Source organism: Nicotiana tabacum, chromosome 13 (genome assembly GCF_000715075.1).
Source record: "Nicotiana tabacum cultivar K326 chromosome 13, ASM71507v2, whole genome shotgun sequence".
NCBI classification, from domain to species: Eukaryota; Viridiplantae; Streptophyta; class Magnoliopsida; order Solanales; family Solanaceae; genus Nicotiana; species Nicotiana tabacum.
Window position 1 is genome coordinate 126274196 of NC_134092.1, and position 26117 is coordinate 126300312.

The window sequence follows — 26117 nt, forward strand, 5'->3', positions numbered from 1 at the left end:
TTCTTCTCGACTGTTTTGTTGTCTTCCTCAATCTTGAGACGAATCACAAGATCTTCCAACTTCATTTCTTTGCGCTTGTGATTAAGATAGTTCTTGAAATCTCTCCACGAAGGAGGCAATTTTTCAATCATTGCAGCCACTTGAAATGCTTCATTCATGACCATACCTTCAGCAATAAGGTCATGAAAAATAAGTTGAAACTCCTGAACTTGGGTTCCAACAGTTTTGCTGTCTATCATTTTACAGTCTAGAAACTTGGCAACCACGAACTTTTTCAAGCATGCATCTTCAGTCTTGTACTTCTTCTCAAGTGCGTTCCATAATTCTTTCGAAGTATTCATCGCACTGTACACATTGTACAAGTCATCCTCTAAAGCGCTTAATATATAGCCTTTGCAAAGAAAATCTGCCTGCTTCCACGCCTAAACAATCATGAATTTTTCATTGTCCGACATGTCCGCAGCAGGCATTGGAGGTTCTTCACTAGTGAATTTCTGCATACCAAGTGTGGTAAGCTAGAAGAACACCCTTTGCTACCATCCTTTGAAGTTGGCTCCGGAAAATTTCTCCGATTTCTCTGCCGGTAGAACAGCAGTCCGGCTTGACGAAGCTATTGTCGTTGCCGCAACAGTCGCAGAAGAATTCCCGTAATCAATTGCCATTTCTCACTGTAAACAACAGAAGATTTCAATTAATGGCAAAATCAGAACAATAAACAATACTATTATTAACAACAAACAATATGTATAATAAATAAAACCGAAGTTTTTTTATACTGTTTCACAGAAAACGATGAAGTTTTTATGTTCTTCAAATCGTTTTTTGAATTTCAATACTCTAATGAAGTTTTTATATCTTTAAATCAGGATAGTAAAATTCAGAAGGAGTAGAAAACCACACAGTTTTTAATCTCCACAAACAAAATACATAATATAATAAAATAATTTCCTTAAGATTGTTATAAATCTGTATTGCTGTAATAAACAATTAAGCCATTAAACTTTCTGAAATATATAAACAAAACAGAAAGTTAGTAATACTTGTTTAACGAAATAAATTCTGGAAAAATAGTATAGGAATAAATCGAGCCCACTGAATACACAGTGTGTCCTTAAGGAAATTATTCCCCTCAAGTACCCGAGGTGCTGGAATATATCCTCCCAGGATAGAATGATTTAACTCACCAGAGTGTTGGTACCAAAAACGCTGGTGAACAACGAGTCACTCGAAGGTTGTAAAACACACTGAAATTTTTATGCAGAAGAAGAAGAAGAAGATCAGAAAATTTTGTAAGAAAAGATTGTGGGATTCAAAGTATATTTATAGAGTTGCTGGCATTGTTTCTGAAAAGGTTTGCAAACTTTCAGAAAAAGCCATGGCTGTTGGAACAGGTTGTTTGAAATATTGCGGAAAAATAGATTTAAAATAATCCGGGAAAAGAAAACGGTCCTGATTGAAAACGGGTTATTCCGGATTGAATTTTTCGTTAATTATTTAATTAATTAATTAAATAATTGGAAGGAATTTTGTCCAAAAAGATTAATCAATCAATCGATCTTTGACCAAATCCAAATCCAAATCCAAAGCTGAGCCGAGCGAGCGACGATGACGACGGCGCGAGGCTTGCCTTCTTCTTAGCTCTTTAAGGGCGCGAGGCTTGCCTTCTTCTTAACTCTTTAAGAGCTAGAAGAAGAGAAATTATATATATATACCCATCAAAAGCCTTTTCTTCCTCCAATATGGGACAATGTCCCTTTGCCAAGGAGGGAAACTCAAATATTTTATTTTTTCCTCCATTTCTCATTCACCCTCTTTAAGCTACACAAGCTTAAAATCCAAGAAATGGCGTGGTATAGCCACTTTTTTTAGTATTTTTAATGTTGAACAAAATAACTAATACTTTATAAAAATTTATACAAAAAATTATTTTTATCCTTTCTTCATGAGTGATGTGTAAATATTAAGGACATGGTGTCCTTAATTTCACGAGTGTTGTGTAAATATTAAGGACAAACCATGTCTTAATATTTTACACATCACTCATGAAGTTGAGAACACCATGTCCTTGATATTTTACACATCACTCATGAAGTTAAGGATACCATGTCCTTAATATTTACACAATACTCATAAAGTTAAGGACACTATATCCTTAACATTTATAATGCACACATGAAGTTAAGCACACCATGTCCTTAACATTTATACTGCACATATGAAGTTAAGGACATGATGTCCTAAAATTTAACAACAGAAGGTGCAAATACAAGTTAAGGACATTATGTCCTTAACATTTACATTGCACACATGAAGTTAAGGACACTATGTCCTTAACATTTACGCTGCACATATGAAGTTAATGACATGATGTCCTAAAAGTTAACAATAGAAGTTGCCAATACAAGTTAAGGATATTATGTCATTAACATTTACATTGCACACATGAAGTTAAGGACACCACGTTCTTAACATTTACACTGCACATATGAAGTTAAAGACATGATGTCCTAAAGTTTAAATAGCAGAAGGTGCAAACACATGACACTTTGCCCTTAATATTTATATTACACCCATGAAGTTAAAGACACTATGTCCTTAATATTTATACATCACCCATGGACACCACGTCCTTAACATTTACACTGCACATATGAAGTTAATGACATAATGTCCTAAAACTTAACAGCAGAAGGTGCAAATACATGACACTTTGTCCTTAATATTTACACAACACTCATGAAGTTAAGGACACTATGTCTTTAATATTTACACAGCATCCATGTCTAGCACAGAGGTATTTTTGTCCGAACGGGTAAAAATTTATTAAGCACTGGCTAAAGAGTAAATACATTTAAAACAGTGACTAAAAAGTAAAGACATCTCTAATTATTTGTGCACTTCCCCAAGCCCAATCCATTTCAAGTTAATCCAACACATTCCCAGAACGGTCCATTACATTTAGCCAAGGTTAAAAAGCACGACCCAGTCTCTTTTAGTGGCTATGCACTCTATTCTCGGGAATATACTTGCTCCCTACTCCAGTGCACTATAAATTGATTTGCGCGAAGACTGGACTCTCTCCGAATTCTCTATATAAATTTCTATTACTGAAAGACGTGTTCGATTTGATATACTAAACTACTCCTATTTGCTGAAAAATCATTCACACGTGACTGCGGATTTTGTTTATTTCTTCTAGAACGTTCGAACACGAATTTGTCGATCACCAGTCTCAGGTCAGAGCTAATTCAATTGCTTCATTTTATATTTTCGGTTGATTTATATTTTAATTTCAGCTTTCATTTTTCACAGTTTGTTATCATTTTGGAATGCATACATTGAGCAATTTATTGTATTTACGTAGCTTGAAGCAATGCAAAATGAATTTGATTTTTATGAGGTTTTTGTTTGCTTGTTTGAGCGTATATTTGTGGATGATGAGCTAATAGATACGTTAGGTTTGATTTTGTGGAAAACTGTGTAACGAGCTGGTTGTAGAAACTGAATTTTGAGGATAATGAGGAAGGACTATGATAATGGAATTTGTAGATTGGGACAGAGGCGGATCAGTATATGAACTTAGTATATGAACTTTAAGGTTTCACCTTCCGGATGCTGCCATAAATCTACCCCAACTCATTTGATTTACTGGTTCAAATTTAATTATTTGTACTTATGTAGTGAATAATATACGGAGTTTGAGCCAAATCTCCTGGGTTCAGACGAACCTGTAACTAACAAACACCTGTTATCTGTCTCTGGATTGGGATGTGTACTATAGACATCGTGAAGTTATTTAGACCTGTGGAAGAAGGAAGAGTGTCAATATGCATACATTTATGCATGATGGACAAGTGGCTACGTCAGGTGTGATTTTGTGGAAAATTGTGTAATGAGGTAGTTGTAGATACTTTATTTTGGGGATAATGAGGAAGGATGGTAATGGAAATGTTTTGCTAGTACTATTTTTTGTAGATTGGATGAGTATTATAAGCATTGGGAAGGTCTTTGGAGCTGCGGAAGAAGAACGAGTGGATACCCAAGGGGGTGGCCTAGTGGTCAGTGAAGTGTGAGAAGAACCATGAGGTCTCAGGGTCAAATCTCGGTGGAGACAAAAAATACTGTAGGTAATTTCTTCTCATCTACCCAATCTTGGTAAGCAGAGTTACATAGTACTTGTGGGTGTGGGACTCATAAGAGGTAGCGGGAATATGGTGGAATAGTTGAGGGGTAACGCAAGCTGGCCCGAACACCTATGTCATCAAAAAAGAAAAAAAAAGGGAAGGAAGATTGTGGATATGTGATTCAACGAGCAGTAGGGGATTAGGCATTTTAGTTTGCTGCTTGGATTGACTTTCTTTTTGTGGGAGGCAAAGAGTTTATTGCAACAGAATGCACTCATTGTCATTTATCCACATAAAAAATGAATGTAATTGTTCTTTATCATTTGAAGTTAGAGCATTCATGTGTCTGCTCCAGTTTTATTGTTTTGCATTCAGTTATGTAAAGATTTTACAACTGAAAGTTGAAATTGGGAAGAGAAAGTGAAGTTTTGGGGTGAATTGAATGGCCGCATGACTTTGCAATACAGATACATGACAGTTACTAATAACTGTAGCAAATTGGTGTATATTGACACTGACTCCGCATTCAATTCCATTAACTATGAAACCTTTTTTTTGGCTGGAAACAACTTCTTGCAGAAATGCAGGGTAAGGCTGCATACAATAGACCCTTGTGGTCCGGTCCTTCCCCGGACCCACGTATAGCGGGAGCTTAGTGCACTGGGCTGCCCTTTGAGGAGGTGGTTGTAATGAGGAAAGAAGATAATAAAATTGAACTAATTCACTTGCTTTTTAATTAGTTGTTCCAAAAAAAAATCTGTTAAGTAAAATGTTAATATAATCCCATATGTTTAGTGAATTATGGTTTTTTTAGTACAATAATCTGTTCTATTAAACAGGCTGGCTTTAGGCGAGGAATTTCTGAAATATGTTACATTAGCTGTATGCAAAGAAGAACTTTTTGCTAATGGCTTCAAGAGCAATATTGAGAAGGAAGAGGAACCTCTTTGATTCTACTGTGAGACCTCATACTTTCATTAGAGGTTTTTTGAGCTATGAGAACTGTGGTTCATCTAAGGCTTCTAATTCTTGGGACTGGTGCTCTACAGTAACTCATCAACCTCAAAATGCAGATAACAAAAAGGAAAGAAATTCAAATCCATTAACCGAAAATGAGTTACTAAAAGTATGGGGAAAACGTGTCCTATCCAACTCATCTGAAATTCCAGCCTTGGGTCTGAGAGTAGGAAGATATGGGCCTCTTTCTCCGTTGGGGACCAGGTGGATAACAGACCAACAACGATATTCGACAGCTGCAGCAGGTCAACCTGATTTCGGTAAAGGAAATGATAAGGATGAAGAACCAACTGTTAGACAGAAGAAAGAAGCTTCACCAGAAGAATGTGATGAAGCAGTTGAAGATTTAACTATGGCCAAAGCCAAAGCAAAAGCAAAACAGCTGCAAGATTCACAGATTGGTATTCAACCTATACTTAGGAAAATTTGGGCTATGCTATTAGGGATTGGTCCTGCTTTGAGAGCTGTTGCTTCAATGAGCAGGTTGAAAATGTATTTTATTCCTATATAACAGATAGATAATGTTCTATACCTATGTATTAAGTCACTTTTTCCACTTATTCCAGGGAAGATTGGGCAAAAAAGATGCGACATTGGAAGGATGAATTTAAGTCAACAATGCAACACTATTGGTTGGGCACCAAACTGCTTTGGGCTGATGTTAGGATATGTTCAAGGCTCTTGTTGAAGACAGCCAATGGGAAGAGTCTTTCCCGGAGGGAAAGGCAACAACTAACACGGACAACAGCTGATATTTTTAGGCTGGTTCCTGTTGCAGTGTTTATTATTGTTCCATTTATGGAGTTCTTGTTGCCAGTATTCCTGGCAGTGTTTCCCAACATGCTGCCATCAACCTTCCAAGATAAGATGAAAGAAGAGGCAAGATTTGTGCCAATTGTTCCAGCGGCTAGTTTCTTTTGTGCTAAAACTTGATTGCTGCTCATTCTCTTTCTCTATCTCTGACGCCAAATTTTGTGACAAATTCCACGTGTTTGCAAAATTATAAGCAAAATAAAATTTCAATCAAGATAGTAAACTATGAAATAATTTTTTCTTTGAAACAGGAAACTAATGATTTGCTTTCTTTCCTATTCCCTTCAGAGAAAAATACCCTCTGTTATGGCCTGACTTTCCCTTTGATTAGTCATCTGAGGACATGATTAGCGTTTCCTTTTAATGATAAGCTCCTTTAGTCACTTAATTTGAAGGATATCTTGGGGGCAATGATACGCTTAAAAAAAAAAAACTTTTACCCAGCTACCCCTTGCTTCCCCCTTTTAAGTAGTGTAGATGCTCCATGATGTCTGAGCTCTTGGTCTCTGTGGCAGCTTAAGGATTGAAAGGCATGGAATACTTTACTTCATGAGTTAGCATGTGCTGTTTGTCAAGATTGCTATCCTTGGCAAATTCAATTATAAGAGTTAATAAGCTTTTTATAATCCAAATCTCCTGGAGGTAAGTTAGTTCTCAAGGTAATATGAGTCCTTGGATATAGTAGTGGAAGAAAAAGCTTTGTGGTAAAACCGTGAGGAGAAAGCATTATATCCTGTTTGGCTCTTCAACATATCAGTGGATTGGGGTAGGGGGCAAAGCTTTTCATTTGGTTATTCTAGCACTTTAATATGGATCCTTCCGTGCTTGATATAGTCAAATCCGCTGCAGGTTGTATTATACATTAGACTGTCATATATGCTCTTTGTTATACCTTTAGGGTCTGATCTCTTTTTCTCCAAGGAAGTGCTTGGAAAAGACTAAATTCTGTTTCAATTATGATATTATCTTTCGACTGTTGTAGAGATTGTCTTGACTTCACAAGTCAATTAATTTAAGTTACTGCCCTTCCCCCTCCCCCCCCCCCAAAAAAAAAAAAAAAGAAAAAGAAAAAAAGAAGAACATTCAGTTCTATTCACAAGATTTTATAACCTTATGCAAATATCCTAAGTTTATCCTCCTAGTGGAAGCACCAGCAATACACATTGGTGGGCCTGGTAATTGTTGCCCTGTTGTATTATTCGCCTCGCAAGGAAGAATATGAGCATTTCCTTGAAAGCTGAGGAACATCCACTACGATGCCATGATTGCAACTTCTATTTAGTTAGCTTCTGTTTGATAGGCTTGCATATACTTATGTCTGCTCATGGAAGTGTGTAACAGGGACGACCCAGTTAATAGGTGGTTGGACAATATTTGGTTGAAGTTGAAAAAAAAATGTGCCACGTTGAAGTTAAAAAATGAGTATTGGAAGTTGTTTAGTGTCTACTAACAATTGGTGTCTCTGGTTGGTCAGATGTGATTTTGTAGGCTTTTTATTTCCATTAAACTCTGAGTATGCACATCCTTATAGTGTTTCAATTGCTCAAATTCAGGAGGCTCTGAAAAGGAAGCTGAATGCTAGGATTGAATATGCGAAGTTTCTACAAGAAACAGTTAAAGAGATGGCAAAGGAAGTTAAAAACTCACGAAGCGGAGAACTAAAGAATACAGCAGAGGATCTTGATGAATTTATGAATAAGGTAAATATTTATTTGTCACTTCTTTTTTGGGTTTCCTTTCATTTGTATTTTCTTCATTTGCCAAATCTTGAATTATTAAGCCAAAGCTTTTATTTGCTCTTCCCCCCTCCTTTCTCTATCTAACTACTGTAGATGTTTATATGACAATTGATTAGGTCAGAAGGGGTGCTAGTGTATCTAATGAAGAAATTTTAGGATTTGCCAAGCTGTTTAATGATGAGCTCACTTTGGATAATATCAGCAGGTTTCTGCCTAATTACACTTTCTTGGTCTAATTCTGACTAAATGAAAATTTCTTGCATATATTGCTGATGGTTAAAATATTGAAGTGCAATTGATATTCGTCAAATGCAGACCGAGGTTGGTGAATATGTGCAAATATATGGGTATCAACCCCTTTGGAACTGATGCATATTTGCGATTCATGCTTCGAAAGAGGCTTCAAAAGTAAGTCTCGTTATTTTTCATTTTGAGTTAACTTGTGTCTAATAGTTTATATATCCTTTTCTCTCCAATTATGCTCTTTTTTCCTTCTTCAACAAATATTTAGTCCGCTGATCTCTATTATCCTTTTTAATTTTGAATAAGTCGACCCTAAATAGTTCATCTATGTTTTCTTCCTAAAATTGTTCTTTAGAATTAACTGGTTTTCACTATTATGGTTCTTCATTTTGAGTTGACTTGTGTCTAATAGTTTATATATCCTTTTCTATCCAAATTATGTTTTTTTTCCTTCCACAAATATTTAATCAGTTGAGCTCTATTTTCCTTCCAAATTTTGAATAACTCGAGCCTAAATGGTTAATTTCTCTTTTCCTCCTTCGGTTGTGCCTTTTTTCTCTTTAAAATAAACTGGTCTTCATTATTATGATTGGTTTGTTTAAGAACTGATTTTCATTCCTATGGTCATATCACATAAGGTAGCTTTTGATATGTTTAAAAGTTCTGTTCAGAGATTATAGCCCCTATCATTTCCAGCTACAACAACCTCGTGCCAAACTAGATAATCAGGTGGTCCTGTTTGTTTGACTTTTTCTTGGGGAATTGCTGGGTTGGTTGGTAACAGGGAATCAGTAAAAAAGGTATAACGACTGACAGAAGTCTAGAAAATGGAGGCCATAGTGAGAACAGTCGGGACAAATCTATTGAGAGCATGCAAGACCTGTGATGTGCAGGCAATTTGTATCCTCTCACAATAAAAGCCTATCTTTCTGTTTCTTTGTTCGTGGTAGATTTCCTCTAGATCTTGGTGGTTACATCTTCATTTTGGAGATGAGTGAATGCTTTTGTGATGCATGTGTTGTAGAAGCAAATTTTTTCCTTCATTTAGCAAAACTTTGCTGCTTTTGGCAGGATCAAGAATGATGACAAGATGATTAAAGCAGAGGGCGTAGAGTCCCTTTCGGAGGATGAGCTCCGTCAAGCCTGTCGAGAACGAGGTTTACTTGGATTACTTTCAGTAGAAGAAATGCGGCAGCAGGTATGCTTTGATCGTTTGTTAGTCTTGTTTAAATTGTTGACTCGAGCAAATTAACTATTTTTGTCTCAAAATTTGTTGTCTTTACGCCTTATCTTGTTCTCAATGGTTTACACTTTATTTCTGCATCTTTTGGTTCTATATTTTTGTTAGTCTGGTGTATCCTGCAGAAACTTCTGGATATAGTCATAGTAGTTAGATTTTGTAGTCAATATAGTCATTTGAAACAACTTAATGGGAAACCCGATATGCTCTCTATCGCTTTTGGAGTCCTCTTTGGCTTTGGAAATTTTCAGTTGAAAAGTATTTATCCAGAGAATTGTGCGTTATTTTGAGTGGTCTATACGACTCTATCCCTAATTTTCTTTTTGATATAGGTAAATACTTTATTGAAATGTTGGGCAAGTAAAACCTCATTACAAGATGTATACAAAAAGTAAAGAAACCTATGTCAAAACCTGGTTCTCAACAAAGATCCTCTTGTCATCAATACTGACTAGAGTACGACATGTGCTCCAGAACTTCACAGAAAAACAAAATGTTTCACCCAATTCTTCTTCTGCTCTTGAGCTTCCACCTAGTAGGCACTAGACACAATAGCATGTCTTTAGCTGTCCTAGCATCATTCACTGAATTCCAAATATGTTCCACTCTGAACTCCATATCCTCTGTGCAGTTTGACAGTGACACAACGAATGGTTGACCTCCTCCTCCACTGTCTGATACGCATGAAACACCAACTGATACATATTATCTTTCTTTTAGTCTAGTTCTCTGCTGTAAGAATGGATCCCATGCAGCTATCAAAGCAAAGGGCACTTTTCTTGGTCCTTTTGACCATATTGTCCAGTGGGGGAAATCTTTCTTCTCTCTTAAGACTCCATCTTTGTGCCCTTCCCAAATCCACTTGTTTCTTTCTCTATTTGAAGACGATACTTTTGCTTATATAGTAGTCCAAGCAATTCAGCTCCTTCATCTCCCAATCTTGTAGATCGTTCTGATATTCATGCCCTATAGGATCCCGTCTCCCTGCTCTTTGTGTATCTAGCCAATTGCTGCTATTTGCTGGCTGGATATGCAGTACTTAGTATTCCGCTGAATCTTTTACCAGCCTTAGTTTTGCAGCTAGCTTTGGTTACAATGTTCTCCTTCCTTCCAGCTGCCTGTAATAGCGACTGGATTTTGCATCAATAGGTTCACATAATTTATATTATGGGATCTAAGTTTTTTTAGAAATGTTAACCAGGTTGGTATTTCTGCTACAGTTCTTTTTTATTGTGAAAATATGTCCCTTGTGCCTAACTCAAGACCATATAAGGAGACACAACCTATTCCCTCAACCAATGCGGGATGTTAAAGTGGGTTAAAGTCCCGCACTGGTTGAGGGAATGTGTCATGGCCTCCTTATATGGTCTTGGGCGATCCTCACATCTTGAGCTAGCTTTTGGGATTGTGTTAAGCCCAAGGTCCATTTTCTTATTATGGTATAGAGCCAGGCTCATCCCAATTCTTTGTTTATATGATGTTGGACCCCATATTATATTGTTCACGCTCCAGTTGTTGGGTCTGGACGTGTGGGGGCGTAAGAGTGGGTTAGAGTCCCAAATTGGTTGAGGGAAGTTTAGGGCAATTCTCCCCTCGTGAGCTAGCTTTTGGGATTGAGTTAGACTCAAAGATTTACTTTGATAAAGTCAGTGTTGTAAATAACGCTCGCCTCAACGCTAATAGCGTGAGGCGATGCTATGCGAGCCTCCAGCGCTATTTGCCTCTGTTGCGTGGCGATTTCAAAAAGGCGAGCGCCTCTGCCTGTGTAGCGAGAGGCGTCCTGTAGCGTCGTTTTTTGAAAAAAAAGAAAAGAAAAAGGCGGCAGACCAGCGATTAAAAGAAAAAATTTAGGGCTTCATCGATTTCTTCTTCTTTCTCCTTCAAGTCCCAGTCACATCAGCGATTCTTTTTTCTTCTTCAAGCTTCTTTATCAGGTATGCTTCTCTTCATCTCTTTTCTTCTTTCTTCTCCTTCTTCTTCTTCTTCTTCGAGTTTCTGCCCTTTTATTTCTTTCTTCTTCTTTCTTCTTTCTCCTCTCTTTCTTTATTCCTTTTTCTTCTTCTTCTCTTCTTTTTCTTTCTTTCTTTCTTTCATTCTTCCTTCCTTCCTTCCTTCCTTTTTTTTTTTTTTTTTTGGCTCTGTTTTTCAATTCCTTCACAGGCAGAGGCAGCGAGCTTTTTCAAACCTGAGTTTTTAATTGATATATTTATTAATATATTATTGCTATATATATATATATATATGCAAATTTAATATTTTATTTTTTTTTATATAAATTGTCGCTTCACATCAAAAAGGCGAGCGCTTCACTTCTCGCCTCTCGCCTCAGTGAAGCGGGCCCTTATCGCTATTTGTCGTCTCACGCTATTCAAAACACTGGATAAAGTAATAATTTTTATTGATGTTTGGGCAAAAAAGAACCTTTATACTAGAAATATACCAAAAAGTAGAAGACCTACAAAAATGTATGGTTTTCTACTAACATCACTCAATCTTTTTTTTTTGATTAAGTAAGTAATCATCATTAATAAAAGGCATCCAGAAGATGCAGAATACAAGGCAGCCAAAAAATTAGCTCCAGAACTATGTCTATGTTAGAATTAAGGAGGTAACAGAATCTAAAAAATTATCAACATTGTTTACGGGAGAATGAAAATGCCAGCGAAACAATCTAACTAAGCATCTGGCGTTAAGAGTGTAAGGTGGAGTTGAGATCCCATCAAAGCATCTGCTATTCCTTTCAGTCCAAACACTGCAAAAGATTACGGCTGGGATCATCCTCCAGATCCTTTTGATGGTTTTATCAACTCTCCAAAAATGCCAACTAATAAATGCTTCCTTAATGTTCTGAGGCATAGCCCAATGTAAACCTAATAGAAAGGAAGAAGTTCCAGAGATCAGCTGTGAGAGGGCAGTGTAGAAATAGGTGGCGGACATCCTCTTAACTTTGGTGGCACAAATAACATCTGTTCACTAAGGTTATACCTGTTTTGTTGAGGTTGTCTTGTGTTAAGCATGCTCTATTAAGTGCTATCCAAGAAAAGCATTAGACTTTCAGAGGTAGTCTAATCTTCCACACATGCTTCCATGGTCAATCCTCCAAGATGCCATTTTGAGAGCACAGAGGATAGTAACCAGCTTTGACTGTGTACCTCCCTTCTTTAGAGGTTCCCTACATGATTCTGTGAGGTAGATGTGGACTAAAGTTCTAGTCTTCCAAGGCTGCAAGGAGAGTGAGTAGGTAATTGATTTCCCAATCTTGAAGATCCCTTATGAATGTGGGGTTCCAGCTGTTGTTTTCTCTGTATTGGGCAATAAAAGCATCCTTGTTACATGCAAGTTGATATAACCCTGGGTAGGATTCCTGTAGGGTTGTGCTGCCAATCCATTTGTCTTTCCAGAATTTGATATGTTGACCATTGCCAACTCTGAAGGATGTGTTCTGGAAAAATTCGTTCTTGTGACTGCTGATGTGTTTCCAAACTCCAACCCCATGTGGCCTTGATCACCAAATTTAGCATCTATAATTGTCTTCCAATAACCTGCCTCTTGTTGCCCATACCTCCAAAGCCATTTCATTAACATGCTTTTGCTGGTATTCTTCAAATTCTTGATACCCAAAAACCCGCTTGGATTTTTGGCTGAGTGACTTTGGACCATTTCACCAGTGAGAACTTTTGAGTTGTGCTGTTTCCATCCCATAGAAATCTTCTTCTCAATTTATCCATCTGCTTCAGAATTGAGCTTGACATGGGGTATAATGGTATACAGTACGTTGGAATACTATCAAGAACACTGTTGATCAGTGTGAGTCTGCCGCCCAATGAAAGATATTGCATTTGCCATGTTGCTAACCTCTTTTCCATTTTCTCAATGATGCCACCCAAAATACCTACTGACTTAAATTTAGCTCCTAGGGGCAGCCCTAGATAGGTGGTAGGTAGAGAGCCTATTTTGCAACATAGTAAGTCTGCCAACTCCTCTAGATTAGGGACTTCATTGACAGGATAAATGATGTTCTTCAGCATGTTAATGTGCAAACCAGAAAGAGACTCAAAAATCAGTAGAGTGAGGTTTAGATATGACACTTGAGAACTCTCAGCCCTACAGAATATTAGGGTGTCATCAGCATACAACAAATGGGTAATAGTGACTGCATTGTCAGGGTTCCTTCCTACTTGGAATCCTTGTATCCATTGCACTACTTTGGCTTTCTCCAGCATTTGAGTGAGTCCTTCCATTGCTAGTATAAAGAGGAAACTCCCCTGCCTTAGGCCTTTTTCGAGGGAGAAGAAACCTACAGGACTTCTGTTAACCAGCACCGAGTATTTAACTGTGGATATGTTGTAAAAAATCCATCTTAGCCACCTGTCTCCAAATCCCATCTCCTTCAGAATGTTGATGAGGAATGACCAATTTAATTGGTCAAAAGCCTTTTCAATATCCAACTTGCACAATATCCCAGCTTCTCCACTTTTGAGTTTTCAATCCAAAACTTCATTGGTGTTACTCTATCTTTCAAGAAAGCACTTTGTTGACCTGAAACAAGTTTGCCAATCATCTTTAGTCTTTCAGCCATAATTTTAGCAGTTATCTTGTACAATCTGCCTATTAGACTAATAGGTCTGAAATCCCTTTACTCTATTGCTCCTTTCTTCTTAGGTATAAGTGTAATGAATGTGGCATTGCAAGATTTTACCATATGACTGTGCTGATGATAGTAAATAAGAGTATTCAAAATATCTGCCTTGATGACATCCCAACACTTTTGAAAGAAAGCCATAGTATACCCGTCAGGACCTGATGCTTTATCAGGGGCACATGCTTTCAGAGCTGCCAGAACCTCTAATTCATCAAATGGTGCTTCTAAACCTTCACTCTCCTTAGTGGTTAAAGAAGACAACCCTCCAAAGTTAGTTGTACGTCTCCAAGGTTCCAACACATGGTATAGTTTCTGATAATAATCCAAAATTTCTTCATTGATGCGTATCTTGTCTTCAATTATGGCTTCACCCACTTTGAGTTTGTCAATATGATTGTTTCTTCTCTTAGAGTTTGCCATTCTTTGAAAATGCTTGGTGCTCTTGTTTCCCTCCTTCAGTCATAAACACCTAGATTTTTGTCTCCATGATGTTTCCTTTGCAATTGCAATCTATTGGAGTTCTAGTCGCAGGTTGAAAGCTTTTAATTTCCCTCTGTTCTGCTATTTGCTCCAGCATTCCCAGTTCTTCAAGAGCTCTGTCTCTTTTAGTTTCGATCTTGCCATAAATCTCCCTGTTCCATTTTGTAATGTCCTGCTTGAGGCTCCTTAATTTCTGAGATAGTATGAAGTCAGGAGAGCCTCTAATTGTGTAGGACTGCCACCAACCTTTTACTAAGTCCAAGAAACCTTCAGTTTGAAGCCACATATTCTCAAATTTGAAATAAGATGGTGAGTTTTCCAGTCTCCACTACCCAGCATGATTGGTTTATGGTCAAAAATAACTCTAGGCATTACAGTCTGCTTTACAACTTTGAAGGTGTCACTCCATTCAGTAGAAATCAGGAATCTGTCAATTCTTGAAGCCTGAAGGTGATCCTCCCCTCTTGACCAAGTGTATTCTGCTCCTTGTAATGATATATCAATCAGGCTTAAGTCTAGAATTGTGTCAGAGAAGCCCTTCATTGCTTTGGACCTCCTTGTGCAGTTAAGTCTTTCACTTTCAAACCTACATATGTTGAAATCGCCACCAATTACCCATTGATCAGACCAAAGCCCTCTGATTGATGCTAGTTCATACCACATTTTAGTTCTTTCTGGGTTTGTGTGAGGTCCATAGACTCCTGTGAACACCCAGTTGAAGCCTTTTGCTAAGCTCTCGAATCTGCAAGATAATGTGAATGTTCCAGATTGGGAATCAACATAGTGTCAGAATCTCCTGTCCCACATAATCAGAATCCCCCCTTTGGTGTCACATGCAGGAAGATCAATCCATGACACTCATCTGCTTCCCTATATTTCCCATATCAATGAAGTGCTCCAGTTTTCAATTTTAGTCTCCTGTAAACAGAGAATGTCCAGCCCCCACTTGTTAATGAGAGATTTTAGCGTACTTCTCTTATTCCTTTTGTTTAAACCCTGTACATTCCAACTTAAATTTTTTTATCTTCATCTAGAGTGAGTTTTTTGAGACCTGCCCCTAACCTTCTTGCCACTACCCTCCTGTAAACCCCACTCCAATTTTTTGAGTTGTTCCCCTTTTGGACTTTCCTTTCCTAGACTCCATCTCAGTTTGTGCATGTTGCTGCAATTGAGTTCTTCTTCTCTCTTCCATTCTTAAAATAATGCATATAATTTCATGTTCAAAGCCTGCAGCATTAACCCCAAAAGCTTTACAAGCTTTTAACATTGCCATCTTTGTCCACCTTGATGCCTCATATACCGTTGGTGTGTCCACCACTTGCATGCAAAGATCTCCTCTCTCATGCCAAGTCAAAGGGAGAAAGTCATTGAGTGACTGCGAAGAGAATTCTGATTCTGGCTCACTAACCTTTGGTGAATTTGCAGATAATAATTGTGGCAGTAGAGGAGGAGGATTAAAATGAATCAAAGGCTCAGCTTCATCATCGGCATCGAATTGAGTGTGTGAAGTTTCCCCTGTGGTGTTGGTTGCCATGAGTTTGGAGGCTTGAATTTCGAGAGAGAGGGGATCGTAGTCGGAAGATGCCTGTGAAGGAGACGGCTTAAAAATGCATGGGTCATTAATTGGCCCGACTGCTCTCCAAAGCAGATTTGATTTGGGCCTTTTGTGGTTTACCCTGTGCTTTGGGCCTGTTGAATAATAGCCAGAATTGATGCGTATATTTAAATTCCCTTTGTTTGACCTACCTTTAGTAGTAGCTTTGACGGGTCAGTTTCCCCCATTTAGAATGACCTGGTTTTTTGAAATAAAATTTCTCTCCTTCGCGTGATCCCCTATTGATAGACGGATGGATGCGAACTCATAGAGAGGCACATTGTTCGAGGTTTCCACCAACTGCTTCGCTGCTGTATTTGGTACGAGGTTATGACCAATGGGTCTTGGAGGTGCCCGGTCCTCCTGCAGAATCTGGATATCAAAGCCTAAGTCCCCCACTTTGAGGTTCAAGTTCGCCGGAATATTCCCATCTGAGTTCTTGATGCAAATTCTGGCCCAGAAGAAGTGAGCTATGTTTTTGGTGTCTTCATTTGCATCGATGTAACCTCCACACTAGTCACATACAAATTTGAAGTCTCCGGTGACCAAGCGTGCAGAGGTATCCCAAAAGCTTTAATCCATCGATTCTCCGACTTGCGGCTCGTACCTTCTGTGCCGATGATCGGCGACCACCGCATTAGCGACAGATGTCTGCCTTTCCAAAACCAGTCCCCAGCTTTGATTCTTATCGCCTCTTGTCTAGAAGGGGATTCAAATAAGAAGCGATTGTGATCTATTGGGGTAACTCTGATCCCTGCTGTGATTTTCCATCTTGTAGTGAACCATTTTTGAATGGTTTCTGTATTAGGACTGTGATGGAAGGGGTCATTGAAAACCCCAACTAAGCTCCTAGAAAGTGGGTGTGTATAAGCCATTGTCACTGTGTTAGAGCTTGAACTCAATGGGGCATCCGGCCAACTTCCTATTCTTGCTGCTTCGTGATATGATCTTAACATTGGAGCTGGAGGTCTGATTGGGAATATTTTTTTTGTTTTCTCCCGGAAGCGCAGAATCTTCTCTGCTATTGCGTCCCAACCCTTGTTGTAATCAATCTTTGGAATGATCACCGCCTTCTTTCACCCCCCTTGCCATACCTCAATTCTTACAAATCTGCCATGAATGTTGTAGTTTTGATAGACCCTGTAAATATATTGTTGTTGTGTTCTCCCCCATCTTCTGTGTAGATCACCCGCTCCATTTGCTAGTAAACCGCCTGCCTCTCTCAGTGAAAGAGAACCACCGAGAAAGATCATCCCCAATATTAATGACTTCGAAATATTTGTCCCCTGAAATAAAGAAAGCTTTTGCCCCCATAATAGAAATAATTCCGTCGGAGAAAAGTATTCACCGGAGAAAAAATCAGAGTGAATAATGAGAGGGCACATTTCCCAAGTCAGAGAGAAAAAAAGTCATTTTAACATTTTCAGGTAATCAATGTTTCGTAAAGGACTAACATCACTCAATCTTCTATACATAAAGGAACGTCATGGGCGCACCAAAAGAAAGAGGAATAAGAGAATACTCCTCAATTGTACAAAATTCGTCTCTACACCCTCCAAAGCTCTCTTATTTCTCTCTCAGACGACTGCCGTAAATGTTAGTGGAGCAACTTTCCACGCCCCGTGTCTTCTCTTTCTTCTACCATAATTCCAGCTGAACATTAACTCTTTGCACAATGCCTGGCATCACCCAAAGTATTCCAAACCATCTCAGGAGCAGCCTCGAAGCTACTGGACAGTGTAAGAAAATGTGTTAAGTACATCAAAAATATGGGACACCTGATGGTGTTCGTTATATGCAAGGATCAGTTGCCTTCGAATGGAGTATATGACGGAACAAATAATCTGAGCCGAGAAGAATAATATGTGGGCTTGCTTCTGTTTCACTCTTTTGTATTTTCTAGAAGGAATATTTACAGCAGTCTAAATATCATTAACATGCAACTAGATGTGAAGTAGTTGAAAAAAATGAAAACAATGGCAAAGACTGGCTGGTATTTATTGTAATGTGTTTACACATCAGTTGAAGCACAACGCACTGCACTTACTACTTCTCATTCTCCGGTGCAACAAACTCAAATCCTGCTTGTGTATTTCAATATATTGGCTTCAGTATGAAAGTGCAAAAGACTTATCTTTGATTCTTGGATGCTAATATCTTTGCAGTTGCGAGATTGGCTGGACTTATCGCTCAACCATTCAGTACCATCTTCTTTGTTAATCCTTTCTAGGTAATTCCATTCCCTGTTTTCAGGATCTTGTGATTTAGACTATCAACTGAGCATGTTACCATGTTATTTTATTCTCGTCAGAGCCTTCACAGTATCAGGCAAAGTAAAACCAGAGGAAGCTGTTCAAGCTACACTTTCATCACTGCCAGATGAAGTGGTGGACACTGTTCAAGTTACATCAATGCCATCTGAAGATTCTCTTGCTGAAAGGAAGAGAAAGCTTGAGTTCTTAGAAATGGAAGAAGAGCTCATCAAGGTAAAATCTTGTTTTTGAATTTTACGGGACATGAAACCTCATTATAAATTTAAACTATTGGGAAGAATTCATATTGTTCAAGTTTAGAATACTGTTGTTTCCAGAATTTATTAGCAAGATTTGAAAGACAAATTTTCAGTTTTTATTACTTTACTCCAAACTGAGTGTCCTTGGTTAGTGAGTTAGAGAAAATGTACATTTTTCTGATAAGACAGTTCTATAGTGCTACACGCCACAAAAAAATTACATAGGATTTTCCTAATAAATATTCTCAGTTTAACCTTTTCATTTCCGTTTTGTTAAGAGAGAAGCTAAGCAGTTGGCTCAATGTTTGACATCACTGTTATTTACAATTATGTTATTGGAAACTTAAGATAGACTTGCGACCGAGAGGATAATACAAAATCCTCTTTTTCACTTGCCTTATACACTTGCTAATCCTCCTTGGCCCAATTCATGTCCAATTCTTTCTTCAAGCATATTTTTTGCTTTTTTGGGTGCAAAATTTTAAATGTACATATTACAGTGTCAGCTTTCAAATGTTATAATTATGTGATGTTGATTGAAGATAACTGTTGACCATTTTAAAACTTACCTCTGATTTCGTAGCGTTTGTAGTATAAGTATCTTTGTGGAATGAAAGAACTATGTACATTTGAGGAATAGCCTCTCATTCCTAGTCTCTTTATGGCACACCCATGGAGTTACAGTGCGTATAGAAGATTGCATGGCGTTCATAGAGAATCATATTATGCTGTAATTCTCTACCTTTCAGTATACTGCTTGTATACGTGTGATTTTCCCGTTATTAATGAAATTATTTACCTTATCAAAAATTACTGTGTAGACTACTAATTCTAAAGTCATTTCTTTTAGGAAGAGGAAGAGGAAGAAGAAGAAGAGCAGGCTAAGATGAAAGAAAAGCAGAAGGATGTAGCTTTGGAAGAGATGACTCTTGCAACAGCTAAAGAAGCAGAAGAACTAAAGAAAACCAAAACTTTGGATCAACAAGAGCAGCTTTGTGAGCTTAGTCGTGCATTGGCTGTTTTAGCATCGGCTTCGGTAAGTATTAGTATGGAGTTTTTCTTTGGTAAATTGGATCTTTGCTAATCATGTCCTGCTTTGTTGCTTATTCTTTCAGTCTGTAAGCCTGGAGCGTCATGAGTTTTTGAGACTTGTCAAGAAAGAGGTAATATATCATTGCTTGAGCTATTACCGTTTTGAAATATTGTAACATGCCTGATAAGGAATTTAAGCAAAAGCGAACTGTCTTTCTAGATTTCATGCTAGTTCTAGTTAATTCAGTTCTTTGTTTTCTGTTTGTTGTTTTGTTTAAAGAAACTAAACTGGAGAACCTGCTTTTTGAAGTCAGATTATTTTGTTTATCATTATTTAAATAATATGAATGACCTTCCATTACTTCTCTTTCCGGTTTGAAGGGGTTGCATTGTCTATTAGTTCAAGATTGCTAAAAATTGAACTTTGTATCAATTTCCTTTTGAGAACTTGCATTGTCTATTAGTTCAAGATTGCTAAAAATTGAACTTTGTATCAATTTCCTTTTGAGAACTTTAATCGCAATTAGCTTATTTGTGGCTGTGGTTGTAATGGGAGTCGTATGAGTTTCTCCTGATTTCCAATAGCTTAGTGATTCTGATGAAATTTCTGGAATGTTCATCAATGTGACTTGAATTGTCCCTCGGATATCTGATACCACCATAGTTTGTTATCTATGCTTGTTTCAATAGCTCGTACCTGTTATATGTTTTCCATTAACGATCTTAAGATTATACTGGGCATTTTCTAAAGAGCTCTGGTAATAACACCTTTTAGTCATCGGCATTATGTGAGGCTTAATTAGTAGTACCTTTTAAAGTATTATGCAGCGATATCTGGAGATGGTGCACTCTAAAATTATTGCGTTTTGTTATTTTGATCTTCCAGCATCAGCCATGTTATTTTATGTCTTTATTGGTTTTCCTTCTTTCAATTACTCATTGCACCTTGTTTATGGGTAGCTATCTTTTCTAGGCTTCTAACTGGGGCATGTTCAATCATCAATGTGATAGATTACAAACCTTAAAAGAGCACACTAGGCAGGTTTTGGACAGTAGAATCTAATTGGATATGTGCTCGGGTACCCAACCTGCTTGCTTTGCTGTTCTTTTAGGTCTACTGCAGTATTTAATAAAATTTCTATTATATAAAGACAAATGTGGTACTACCGTAAGGAGGAAGGAGGATGGAGGATGGTTGGGAAACTTTAGAACTTTCAGATGTGACACTTATTCCTTGACTGCTTTCAGTCACCTTGTCCTCTTGCAATCATATTCCTAGTTGTTTTTGTGACTATAAATTCTTTTGACAGCATAGTGCATATGTATGCTAATACAATGGAAACACTACAAATTCAACGTTGAAGCTATTTTTGTTTTGATAATTGCAGATAGAGTTGTACAATAGCATGGTGGATAAAGGGGGCCCTGAAGGTGAAGAAGAAGCCCGAAAGGCATATAAAGCTGCTAGGGAGGAAGACACTGACCACAATAAAGAACGGACTGTGGACGATAAAGTTTCATCAGCACTTATTAACAGGGTAAAGCTGATTATCCTAGGAATATTTAGCTAGGGCTTTAAAATTGCACCAATTCTTGATTTCTTTTTTGCATTGTAGTTGCAAGATTATTCATGAAAACTCACATACCTCCTGTAATTACCACTCAACAGGTTGATGTAATGCTCCAAAAACTTGAAAAGGAAATTGATGATGTAGATGCCAAGATTGGTAATCGTTGGCGGTTACTGGATAGGTATGTATATAGAAGCTAGTTATATGGACTACAAATTGCGCTAGAGGTACTATCTAGAAATTTAAAAAGAGGCAGCAGTTCTACTTTATCAAAAAAAGAAGAGAAAAAAGAGAAGGAAAAAAAGAAGAGAGAGAGTTCTACCTTATCAAAAAAGAAAAGAGGCAGTTCTAAACAATCTGAACAGTTTCTATTTTTCACCGAGTTTAATGAACTACTACTGCCACTGCTCAACGTAAAAGAGATAATTACAAGTTTGAAAGTGAATATTGAGGTTTTATATCCCAATATATACATGTTCTGTCAGCTTGTTCATTTGAAGTAATTTCAGCATTATCACCTGTGAGCTATCAATTTACTGTTTTCATGTACATGTTTTGTATCATGAGGAAAGCTTAGGGTTGGAGGAGTTCTCATTAGCCACTGATAGTGGTTCTGGTAGATAATGTAGTGTATGGAGTGTCTTTCGTTTCAGAAAATCCTAGCATCGGATGCAAATGTCAGATGAGTTAATTTGGTGTATGTCAATGCACCTGTGCGTCCTGTATCTTTGGTTAATGTAGAAATTGGTATCCTTCTCCTTTGTGATCGGGCTAAAACTAAAATCTTTGTATTTCGTAATAGGATTACTTGTTTCTCTAGCTGAACTATCAACCATATAAAAAAGAAAAAGTTTCCTCCATGGAGAAATCTTGTTTATTGTTTCTCCTATATTACTTTCTGCTGCTTTTAGTTTCTACTTGGAAGTTAATTGGCGAATGAAGGTAACTCTTTTGCGTCCTGTGGCAGGGATTATGATGGGAAAGTCACTCCAGAGGAGGTGGCATCTGCTGCTGCATACCTCAAGGATACATTGGCTAAGGAGGGCATTCAGGAGCTCATAGCCAACCTTTCCAAGGACAGAGGTTAGACATGAATAGTTCTTTGATAATTTTTGTTTCCATCTGTCATTAACGTTTTTTTTTTCCAACTTTACAACTGTACCTCCCAATGTCTGATGTATTTTTGTGGACCTAGGGGGAATAAAAAAGATAACCTAGCGTAAGAAATTCAGTAAAATTTGGATTGACATTTTGACGTTGGTGATTGCTTGCTGCTTGATGAAACAAAAGAGATATCTTGTTGCTGTACTTATCAAAGAAAAAAATAGTAATAATAATAATAAGGAAAAAAACAAAAGAGATAACTTGTTGCAGTGAGTGTAGTTTAATAGGGTTTCCAGAGTATTTTTTTTAGATGCAACTATATTTGAGATTGAGAATGCATTTAAGGACGATGATAAAATGGCAGGCAACTATTATAGGTTACAGTGGAAAAGTAAGAATGATGTTTATACTTTATAATCTGACGTCAAATTATTGTCCCCCTTTTGTCCAAGAAGGATGGTATGGCTTGCTCAGTTTGTCAAACTAGTTAATTTTTGGGTTGGCTGTGGCATTGGTCATTCATACTGCGGAAGGGAAAATTTTGTGTAAAAACTATACAGAAGTGCATAATCATGTAGTTCAAAATCAAATTTTATTTAGAGGACAAGTTTTTTGACTCTTCAAAATAGTAACTGCATCCCATAAAATGGGATAGAAGGAGTATTAACTAGTGTCGATTTATCCCCCACCCAAAAAAAAAAAACCAATGTTGTCACATTATAGAGCCCATCAATAGCAGTTAGTAAATTTAACTCTAGATTCTCTTCTCTATTCATCAGTAGTTAGTAATGGTTAACTGGGATCTCTGACTATTATAAAACCTCTATGATAATGATTTGCGGTGGAACAATCCATATTGTGTAACCTGCCCAATGTTCGAGCTTGGATGGGTTGGGTTATTTATAAAATAGTTGATGGATCATACTGGGTTGAACCCAAAAAGGACCATGGAAATTTTGGGTAATCGATTCAAACAATGTAACCTGACGGGTTAAAATCCAAGTCATACCCGGCGTAATTTTTTGGATTATGTACATAATTTTATTAATGTAGGAGAAACTCCGTATACAAGCTGTATGCCAAAGTTATATAACTTTACCCTTTTACTTCTTTCTCTTTTGCTTCCTTTCTCCAAAACTAAGTTGAATTTGCTTCTCTTTTTGGCTCCCGCCAAAGGCAAATCCTCTACAGGATTGGCAACTCAAAAACGAAATATTTTTCTCTGGTCCTATGATCCACTGAAGAGTCACTTGTAAAAGGCTGGTGTGCTTATTCTTTTGTTATTAAAAAAATATTTCTCGCAGATAAGTTATATACAATACTTTTCATTAGTAATCTGCTTTTACTGTTATATAGTGCTTGTTTTTTCTTCAAGTCTACATATTTTTTTTAGCAAACACTAAACAGTCCAATCTTTCAGCTTTTCTCTTAATCCCTCCCATATTAATTTGATATGGAAAGAGTCGATGGTAGAATCTTTTATTATGAAAAATCAAATATTCGCAAGTATTTTCATCACAAAGAGATTGATGTAACACTAGTAATTTATAGTCTATTTCTTTTTATATGCTTCAACTTGTTGTCTATACATGTTTGGAAATATATGTTTAAAAAACTGAACGTTTGAAAATTTATTTCAACAAGATAAACATTATTATTGTACAGATCACAAATAAAACGGGCACATCAATTGGAAATAGATTGGAGAATGATTCACTCAATCAGTTAACTAAATCATTTCAAACATTTCACAAAATCATTGCTAGCTTTCACATTCTCTTTTCAAAAAGAAAAACAAAAAAGGAGGGGAAGTTGGGTCATGTTGAGAAAGTTCTGCTTCAACCCATTATTAAGCCATCTTGACTCAACCCATATAAACCCAAATAACCGTTGGCTTGGTAGGTTTATGACCCGTTTTGACCAACGCAAGTTTAAGTCAACCCGCACATTTGATTCCTCCAATCAAAGATATTGAACAATAAATGGTCATGAATTAAAGCCGCAAGAGAAGGAGGTTCCAGGAGTCGGGATGTTCTATCAATTTTAAAGGTAGAAGTTGACTTTAAATAGCAGTTCAATTGAAGGAAGGGTATTCTCCACTTAGTCTCAAACTTTAAGTTTAGTTTCTTGGCTTGGATGGAGTAACACGATTTTTTTTTGTTCTGTGACTTCCAATTATACATGACCAAGCTTCAACTATATCTGGAGATTTAAAGTTAATTTGACTTGCCTATTATAGTGGTAATAGTAGAACAAATTTAAGTGATTGATTGTTGAATGAGATCTGGTAAGCATCACGCCAAGGCTTGGTTTGAATTTTATAGTGAAATGTTTAAAAATGTTGCTGTGTTATTTTAGAAATGTCAAATGTTTCAGAATAGAAGATGTTGCACATAAATTGGGACAGAGAGCGCTATATTATTTGTCTATGATCGATATCCTTAATAATCATAAATTGGGACAGAGAGCGCTATATTATTTGTCTATGATCGATATCCTTAATAATATCATTTTTTCCCTCTTTTGTATTAACTATTAGTTGGTATATATTGTAACAGAAGGGAAAATCCTCGTCCAAGATCTGGTGAAGTTAGCCAGTGAAATAGAAGATGCTGAAGAGGAAACAACCGAAGAGGAAAAGGCTCAAAAGTAAGACCAATACAACAGTAATTTTGATCCATTTTAGTGCTATTCATTTAGTCTCCAACCTTTCACTTTATACTAATGTGGGTGCTTGTAGTTGAATTTGGGTGATTGATAATGCAGTTCAGATCCAATTCACAAAAACTAAAATGTGTATGGATATGACTGTGTCAACACTCCCCCCCCCCCCTCTTACACCCCCCCCCCCCCCCAAAAGCTGTTATAGCTTTTGTGTGTCTACGGTGGAAAATATAGCGGTATGATTTATTAGCGGAGTACTTTGAAAATTGGGGGAAATCGTCTTAGCTAAACCTATAGAATTCAAGTTTTTTTTCTTTTTCATTTTCCTTGCAATTTATAATGCATTAAGGGGACAAAGACCAGAAACTCTTCGCTGAATGTGGCTCATAACCGGTACCGGTGCAGTGAGGTATTCCAGTTGAGATTCCCGAACTTTGATGATTATCTCGTCGTATCTAAACCAGTGAGACATCAAAGTTTGACGCATACATTCTTTTCTAGCCGGAGATAGAGGAAAATAGAAAGATATGGACTTTCAATCAAGATTTTCCTTGCAAGCCGATTCCCCAGCTCTTGAATAAGTGATGCAAATCTCTATTAAAATTGATACGAAAAGTCATTTTTACCCTTTCTTCATGAGTGGTGCGTAAATATTAAGGACATGGTGTCCTTAATTTCATAATTGTTGTGTAAATATTAATGACAAACTATGTCTTTAATATTTACACATCACTCATGAAGGTAAGGACATCATGTCCTTAATATTTACACATCACTCATGAAGTTAAGGACACCATGTCCTTAATATTTACACAATACTCATAAAGTTAAGGACACTATTTCCTTAATATTTACAATGTACACATGAAGTTAAGGACACCATGTCTTTAACATTAATACTGCACATATGAAGTTAAGGACATGATGTCCTAAAGTTTAACAATAGAAGGTGCAAATACAAGTTAAGGATATTATGTCCTTAACATTTACATTGCACACATGAAGTTAAGGACACCATGTCCTTAACATTTACACTGCACATATGAAGTTAAGGACATGATGTCCTAAAGTTTAACAATAGAAATTGCAAATACAAGTTAAGGACACTATGTCCTTAACGTTTACATTGCATACATGAAGTTAAGGACACCATGTTCTTAACATTTACACTGCACATATGAAGTTAAGGATACCATGTTCTTAACATTTACACTGCACATATGAAGTTAAGGACATGATGTCCTAAAGTTTAACAGCAGAAGTTGCAAATACATGACACTTTGTCCTTAATATTTACACAACACTCATGAAATTAAGGACACCATGTCCTTAATATTTACAC

At 37.1% G+C, this 26117-nt stretch overlaps 1 protein-coding gene across 2 annotated transcripts; it reads left to right on the top strand.

Annotated features, from left to right (window-relative positions):
* The first annotated feature begins 2996 nt into the window (after positions 1 to 2996).
* On the top strand, positions 2997 to 24898 carry LOC107823016 (uncharacterized). 2 transcript variants are annotated; one of them, XM_075228490.1, is made up of 16 exons: positions 3002 to 3236; positions 3961 to 4127; positions 4964 to 5624; positions 5708 to 6020; positions 7508 to 7654; positions 7810 to 7898; positions 8009 to 8101; positions 9008 to 9134; positions 18058 to 18122; positions 18204 to 18378; positions 19255 to 19440; positions 19520 to 19567; positions 20825 to 20974; positions 21106 to 21188; positions 21975 to 22090; positions 24670 to 24898. In XM_075228490.1, exons 3-16 carry the CDS (start codon positions 5032 to 5034, stop codon positions 24762 to 24764), a joined length of 2280 nt encoding a protein of 759 aa, XP_075084591.1. In that variant the 5' UTR covers positions 3002 to 3236; positions 3961 to 4127; positions 4964 to 5031; the 3' UTR covers positions 24765 to 24898. The 2 variants fall into 2 exon arrangements, with proteins under 2 accessions (XP_075084590.1, XP_075084591.1); XM_075228489.1 differs by lacking the exon at positions 3961 to 4127 and having other exon boundaries at positions 2997 to 3236.
* Positions 24899 to 26117: the final 1219 nt, after the last annotated feature.

What these genes read in the sequence shown, in the direction of transcription:
- LOC107823016 (XM_075228489.1), top strand. Translation starts at nt 5,032, where the DNA reads ATGGCTTCAAGAGCAATATTGAGAAGGAAGAGGAACCTCTTTGATTCT. An exon ending in CTTCGAAAGAGGCTTCAAAA is followed by an intron (nt 8,102 to 9,007) that starts GTAAGTCTCGTT and finishes TGCTTTTGGCAG; the next exon opens with GATCAAGAATGATGACAAGA. An exon ending in TCTTTGTTAATCCTTTCTAG is followed by an intron (nt 18,123 to 18,203) that starts GTAATTCCATTC and finishes TATTCTCGTCAG; the next exon opens with AGCCTTCACAGTATCAGGCA.